This window comes from Patella vulgata, chromosome 3, assembly GCF_932274485.2.
Source record: "Patella vulgata chromosome 3, xgPatVulg1.2, whole genome shotgun sequence".
Classification (NCBI taxonomy): domain Eukaryota; kingdom Metazoa; phylum Mollusca; class Gastropoda; family Patellidae; genus Patella; species Patella vulgata.
This window is the reverse complement of record NC_065881.2, coordinates 46349451-46357586: the sequence shown is the minus strand read 5'-3', so window position 1 is coordinate 46357586 and position 8136 is coordinate 46349451. Positions and strand designations below refer to the sequence as shown.

Here is an 8136-nt window from a genome sequence, read left to right as displayed (position 1 = left end):
TTTAAAAATATAACTTAAAAATATGAAATTATCGCTTTAACGGATATCACGACTGGTGTATATTGAGTATTTCCCGGTGTATATACCATGGATATCACAACGGGTGTACATTAAATTGAATATTTTACTGTGTATATTCCACTTCGCTACTGACCCATTTTTATTGCCCGCTAACTGATGGCAATAACCACTGGTGTATAATATGTGACCGAGTATTTTTCCAGTTGTTTATTCCCCTTTTTACCGACTGAGATAATTACTGACTAGACAATATTGGATATTTTTAACATGGTATCCGTAATAACATGGACAAATGTCCACGATTAAGAACTATTAAATTTTCGCGATATAAATTATTTAATGATGCGCATATTAAAATCTTATTTTAATAAATTATCAATATTCAATACTAGTATCCTGGTATTAAAAATCGAATCTATAAATTATTTGTCATATGATTTTATTGTAAGAAACCGGATGAATTGAATAATGCCTAAACTATGCTAGGCGATGGGCGTAACCTGATACTGCCACTGGCTCAATCCAGAGTCGTGAAAGTAGACGAACCGAATTCCAGTGAAAACTGTACCGTATGAAGTTAGAAATAAGTTCGCTCTTTGCTGATTTCAACCCAATACAAGTGATATTTTGATCTATTATAATGATATGAAGGATTATTGTTACGTTTTGTGAGAGGATATGGACAAAAAATTGCAATGTTGGGTGTAAAACGTGCAGAAATGGAGTTGTAATTTAGCCAGGTAGAGTGACCTACAATTGACAGTGAGAGGGCGCCATCTTCCTACCGTCACCGTGTGAAAAGTTATATGAAGAATTTAAAGTTACATACGTGTGTATAGCTAAAATACAACCATGTTTAAGAAGAAAAAGAAGCCGTCTATAGAAATATCCGAACCGCAGGATTTTCAGCATCGAGTACATACAGGATATGATAATGAACATGGTGTTTTTGTAGGATTACCGAGTCAGTGGGCTGGTATTATTGGAGTTGAAAAGGAGCGTCCCCGTCCAATCATAGATCCATCCACTATTACCGACTATGAAATAGAACCCTTAAAAACAATTGTAAGGGGTAATTCACAAATAGGAATAAGTGTTGCAAGATCAAATTCATTAAAACAAAGTAGCCCACCTCCCTATCGTAAGAAATATACAGGCAATTCAAACTATCCACCTGTTCAGGAGAATGATGGTTACTATGAAGGAAATAATCATTATCCAGATGTCCCTCATCCTATGCATCAGAATGCCTATAATCAAGGTAATAATCATGGTCATCCAGCAGGCTACAACCCTCGGGTTGACAGTAGGCCCCCACCAGACAGAGATAATTACTATGGAGGAGGAGGAAGAGGAGATCAACATTATCCCCACCAAAACCATCAAGATCACAATAATATGCATCAAGGTGGTTACAGACAACCTGAAAGGGTGAATGACTATCAGCCTCGATTAAACAACTCATATGATAGAGATCAATCTGGATATTCTGAACGAGATAATTCATTTGAAAGAGATAGTCATTATCGGGACAGAAACGACAGAGATATGTACAATCATTCAGCTCCTCAAGATCCAGGGATGGGTAGACAAATGCCGGCACCATATCAGAATATGCCACCAAAACCTGGTTACAATCCTTACAATGATCGCCCTGGCCCACCCCAGCCCCAGCCCCGGTCACCATCTCATTCTAACTCTATGCAGTCATTATCAAAATCTCCAGCACCTACTGATGGGCGCTTGTCCCATGATCAATTCAGAGCTGCCTTGCAAATGGTGGTTAGTCCAGGAGATCCACGAAGTTTCCTTGAAAAGTTTATTAAGATTGGAGAAGGTTCAACTGGTATAGTTTGCATAGCCACAGACAAGGAAAGGCGCAACCAAGTCGCTGTAAAAAAAATGGATTTACGCCGACAACAGAGACGTGAGCTTTTGTTTAATGAAGTAGTTGTTATGAGAGACTATCATCATCCTAATATTGTAGATATGTATAACAGTTTTCTGGTCAATGATGAACTGTGGGTTGTTATGGAGTTCATGGAAGGGGGTGCCTTGACGGACATTGTAACACACAGTAAAATGGATGAAATGCAAATCGCGACTGTTTGTAAAGCTTGTTTGAAGGCTCTTGCTTATCTTCATTCACATGGTGTTATTCACAGAGACATTAAATCAGATTCTATTTTATTGTCACATGATGGAAAAGTGAAATTATCAGACTTTGGTTTCTGTGCCCAGGTAACCCCGGAATTAAGGAAAAGAAAATCTCTGGTAGGTACACCATACTGGATGGCTCCGGAAGTTATTTCAAGGATGCCTTATGGAACAGAAGTTGATATCTGGTCATTGGGCATTATGGTTGTCGAGATGGTAGATAGTGAGCCACCATTTTTTAATGAGCCGCCACTGCAGGCAATGAGAAGGATACGTGATATGCCACCGCCAAAAATACGCAGTTCACACAAAGTCTCTCCAAGGCTTCAAGGCTTTTTGGATAAAATGTTAGTAAGAGATGCTAGCCAGAGAGCATCTGCTCCAGAGCTCCTGAATCATCCATTTTTACGAGAAGCTGGTCCACCAAGCTGCCTTGTTCCTTTGATGAGAAGTTACAGGAATAGTCCATGTTAATATCAGAACAAGTTATGCTGTCCTGGTACTTATTATTATTATTAAATATATCATAACGCATTACATGTTCAGGATTATATATCAACATTTTCTATTATTATTGTAACCTTTAACCCATATAAATATATTCATTAACCTGTACACATTATATGTACATAACTGGTATATAATCATTCATAATATTAATACTAGAAAAAAAGTATATTTTATTTTTTTCATTTCATTTTATATGATTATAATTATTTAACCAATATTTAGTATTTCACTATAGAAATTCTTTAGAAATATCTTGTACGTATACTGTCCATGTACTTGCCTACTTGTTTCTGGGACATATTTTCTAATACACTGAAAATATAATTTGGTAAGTGATCTAATGAGCCTGCACTGCAGACCATACATTTATCTTTCACATCCCAATGGTTATTCAAGTACACATTGTTCAGCTAAGTCTACACCTACTAACAGTAATATAGCAAGTATTTCATAGTATTTAATCATGCTTCGGAGTGTCTTGTGTGTTACTGAACAGAACATGTGCATGAACATCTATGGACTTCTAAAACTTTTAAGTTTATGTAAATACATGTATTGTAATTAATGTAAACAAATTATTCGTATTAGGCCTAACTGTCATTATAACAATATGCTTATTTGTCTTCGTTCACTGTTATTATTATCTTACAGGCATTATATCTTTCAAATACATTCTATAACGTTTCATAGTTCATTAAAATTCATATTTTACACACAATCTAATATGATGATGCCCATTGTAACTACATGTAGCAGGTTTACATGTATGTTTGGTTTCTTTTCCTTCATTGGTGACAAACTCCAAAGTAAGATTGCCTCTTTAATAATATAGTTTATATTTGGATGAGGTTTTAGCCCAGTTAAATTGTTACATCAAGTACCTACGCAGGTTGATTTATGTCTGAAATATAGCTTAATTCTTTTATTAGTGTTTTAATGATAGGATATGCCTTCAAGTATGTAATAAACAGATAATGTTTATTATACTAACTCTATCCAACAAATTATCAAGAAATATTAAGAAATATTATTCTTGGCAATTAAAAGAAATCTAAATTTACGTACATATACTCTATAGATTTTGGCATAAGCACAAGTTTTAAGATGCCAAAAAAAACCCACCTTGAGTTAAGATCAGATGTTTGTACATAGTAGCTAATGCACGAATATCCAACTCTTGCCTATTCAGTGAATAGTAATATGTAGTATCAAAACTATACCAAAGTACTGAGACATCAAATTGAAAAAACAGGAATAAACTACTACTAAATAGTGGTTTTAATATTAGAAAGTAAACAAAAAATATAACATTTTCTATTTACAGTAATAAAATTCAGAAGCGTTCATAGAAAACATTCCTGCTTAAATTAGTGCTGCAAAGTTTCCATTTATTTTTGTACTTTAATGACATAATGGTGTAGAGAAGTAAAAAGTATATTCTAGAAATAGATTTTTAATGTATTTTCATGTTTAGATATTAGCTTTTGTACATACCCGTTACTGTAATGTATTTTCTTTACAATTTGTGTTGTACCCTGTATTTTGTGTGCATGTGATCTATGTCTTAAAATTTTCTCTCTTTGAAAAAACAATTCTTACTTGTGTAGAACTTTTATATATACTTTTGTTTCTTGCAATGCTTAACAATATTGTATAAATTTGTTTTAAATTATCAACATGTATAAAAAAAAGTTGGTCAGTACATTACAGTGATTCATAGTTAATGCATTACTTTCTAACTTCGGGGCAAGTTATAAGTTTAATTGAAACTGTAGAAATAATTATCATTACACAACCAAATAGTCATAATCAGTTTATGGATTTGTCAACAAATTTTATTTAAGTTTATCAAAGTAGTATCAAACTGAATAATAGGAAGTATATCAAGTACATGGATAAGCTGTTTGATATGTTGTATAAAAAGGGGGTCCATAAAAAGGGTGTGGTAATATTTTTGCAAAGTTCTAAATCCATTGAATTTACAGTAGATCTGGTACCACCAAGTTGTATACATGTAGTTCTGTGTATTTACTCTTTAAAGCTGTTGATTGTTATTGCAATTTTAGGAAACCTCAAATTTCTCATTGCTTAATCCATGCTAAAATGTTCTCAAATTGATTATTTAACATGTAAGTATGAAACAAATCAAAATATCAACAGTACATAATTTCCGGCTTTGATTAAAAAGAGGTCAATCAAACAATTTCAGCAAAGATTATACCTGGTGCTGGTATGTTTTGACCATATCCCGTTATATGGTCTGCAAAGGATGTTGAATGTTGACAAAATATCATATCTTTGTAAAAACTGAACAGAACTGTACAATTTTTGGACTAATATTCCCTGTAGAGATTCAGCTTTTAGTTTGCAACTACATGTAATTCAAAATGAAGATGAAAGACTTTATTTAATTATATGTTCATATGAATTATTATTAACATTTTCTCATGTTGCTCTTGGGATAACATAACATTTCTTTTGTAGGTACGCTTAGTTGTGCAATTTTTCATAACATATTGCATGAATTGACATGTTCATCATTAAAATTAATATTCTTATCAGCTTTTGAAACTGCCAACATAAATCATTAATATACAAAATAGGAGTTATAATACGCTGGATGATGTTTGCATGTCACAAAAGTATGAGGTTTATATGTTTATTAAACTTTAGTTCAAATTGAAGGATTGGTATTAATTTCTATAAACTGTTTTACTGGATCTTATTTTCACAAACTGTTGTACGAACTGACATGTTGTTTAGAGCATGGGAAGAAGTATTTATAATGTAATTTGATACATTTAAGCAACTACTGGCAATAAACCTGATATACAAGCAATAATTCACAAACTTCATTTTGATGTCAAATAAGTTATTGAAGAAATGCAATTACTGGTAAATGATATGACACAACTTAAAAATTATTCAAAATAGAATTTTACCAGGTTAATTGTTTTCTTTGATAGACTTATTTACTGAGTTTTTCTCTGAAGTATTTTGTTCTATCTTAAACATATTTATATTGGGGAATGTTCATTTCCACTTTCCATGTATAACCAAACAATATGTTAACCAATATTGGAATTGACTTGACATGGGGGAACTTATGTAATATACTTGTATGTATATATATTATGAGGATGTTTTCATAATCTAACCTTTTGTATTAAGACTTTATTTTCTTCAACTAGCCATTCAGAGACCTTTTTTGTGAAAATGATGTTTTAACTGTTATTTTGTTCCTGTAAAAATCATATCATTATTTTTTGGTTGTGCTATTCATTTTATTTGTAAATGTATGACTTTTAAACAAATATTTGATATGAATTTAAATATTTTATCTATCAGATATTACTATAATGTTTAGATAAGTGTGTAATAGTGATGTGATGTCCATTTGTTAAAATATTATTTTAATATTTCTGTAATTGGTATTACTTTTGTTTATTGTAGATTTTTTGTAAAACATAAGATATATAGAGAAGTTATTATCCCCTTATCTTTTTTTTCTTATCTAATCTTTGTATGATTTACTTTTTTAAATGCATATAATAATCCTTTTTTGTTTAGCTATCATGGTTAATATGCATATTAATAAAAACTTAAGACTTGAAATCTGAAAAAAATGCTAAATTGATTTTTATATTGTAAGCTTGCAGATGCATTATAGTAATTGAATACAAATCAATATTTTCTACATTTTGAACTTTCTTATCACTTTTGCTAGTTTAATAACAACAAAACATACTTATATATTCACTATATTATTATATATTGAAATAAGCCGTTCATTAAAAACATATGTTAAAAATTAGCTGTTTTTGTTTCATGTCAGTGTGTAAGATGGTTGTGTGCTCTTGACGGAGAATTATCATCAAAACTGCAAAATCAAATTTAATTTGCTGATTTGGAATAAAAATATTATTCTTAGATTTCAATTCAAAACTATATTATACCTAGTTGTTTCGATCAACTGGTGTACAGTATATTGATAAAAAATTCATAAATAATGATAATGAAAATACTGCTGCAATGAAGCTGCAAACTTCCTGAGTGTCATGATGTTATGAGGAAGGTTGCTGTCAGATGTCAGCTACTCAGAACATTGTTAGTCTGTTTTTTTCCTGAAAGTTAATTAAACAAATACAAATAGATATTATTAACAAAACTAACTAGAGTAAACCAGCTAGCCTACTCATCATCATGTCCATGCCATGGAAACAATCATGTTATTGGGGCCGATTTAAACTTCAACATGTGACTATAAGAATGATCTCCAAGCCTTAGATTACATAAACTTTGACTTTCAATATGTACATTTCTGTCACTGGAATCCACCGAACTTAAAACATTTATATCGGGTTAACAGTTCTAGCGCTGAGAGAATACATATTACAAAAGGACTTTGTCAAAGGCTGCAGCAGTCTTCTATTATCACCAACATAGAGAGTGTATGATGGGTGTAGTACTTGACCTTTAAGTTTATCTGCTATTAGATATGGATTTGTTTTTCTTGTGTCTTTTTATCTGAGCAGGCTTAGGATGTCTTCTTAAACATATGCTAATTGAAGATTTATAGTTTATCTCTGTATATAGCATTCAGTACAAAAGGTGTTTGTTTCTTCCGTTGATTTGGAAAAATCGTATTATTCCAATTTACTAGTTCCACTGAAGCAACCGAATTCGAAGTAATGTTTTACCTACACCGTGCACGGATACCCATTTCATATGGGCGCTATTGCACTTTCGTACCTCTACCAGCTCCCGTAGTCGTAGGCACTTGAAATTTTCAGAGGATGTTAAGGGGGGCTAGCAATGACCACACACCAAATTTCAGCCGAAATGTTGGCATATGTTATCCCCCCGACCCACCTATTGGTTTGAAGGCCATATGTTCGTTGACGCTCTAGGATCTAAAGACAAGCAGGTGATACCATTATGTAGAGCAGTGATGGGATTTCAAAATTTTTCACGTGTCAACAAAATATTCAAATACATTGTATAGTGTTGAGGCTAAAGTTATCACATGATTATGTTCATATTTATACAAAATTTTTACGGTCATGAGACGAACAATGCTAAAATCTGTGGACACTCTAGAGGCTAACCGCTAAGTTACCATCTGATACACTGGTAATTTATGCACATTGTCTATTTTCAACGACTTCTGATAATTACTGCCAGAGTTATAGCCCATGATCACTTTAAAAAATTTTTTTGCACTCTCTGAAGGTCAAACTTATCCGATTAACTTGAAATGTTTATGTTCATAAGATGAAGAAGCATATATAGATTTCCAACATTTTCTGATAATTAATACCAGAGTTATGATCCATGAGAACTTTGACAAGTCTTGTGGACACACGGAGGCCAAATTTATTTTTCGACTGACATGTAATTTATCTTTTCAGTGCCTTTAAATTTATGTGCATGAGATAAAGAAACCTG

At 32.2% G+C, this 8136-nt stretch overlaps 1 protein-coding gene across 1 annotated transcript; it reads left to right on the top strand.

The window, feature by feature from the left end:
* Positions 1–552: 552 nt before the first annotated feature.
* On the top strand, positions 553–5453 carry LOC126816316 (serine/threonine-protein kinase PAK 4). The gene has a single exon (XM_050542736.1). The coding sequence runs from the start codon at positions 874–876 to the stop codon at positions 2650–2652; it is 1779 nt and encodes a 592-aa protein (XP_050398693.1). The 5' UTR covers positions 553–873; the 3' UTR covers positions 2653–5453.
* The last annotated feature ends 2683 nt before the right edge of the window (positions 5454–8136 follow it).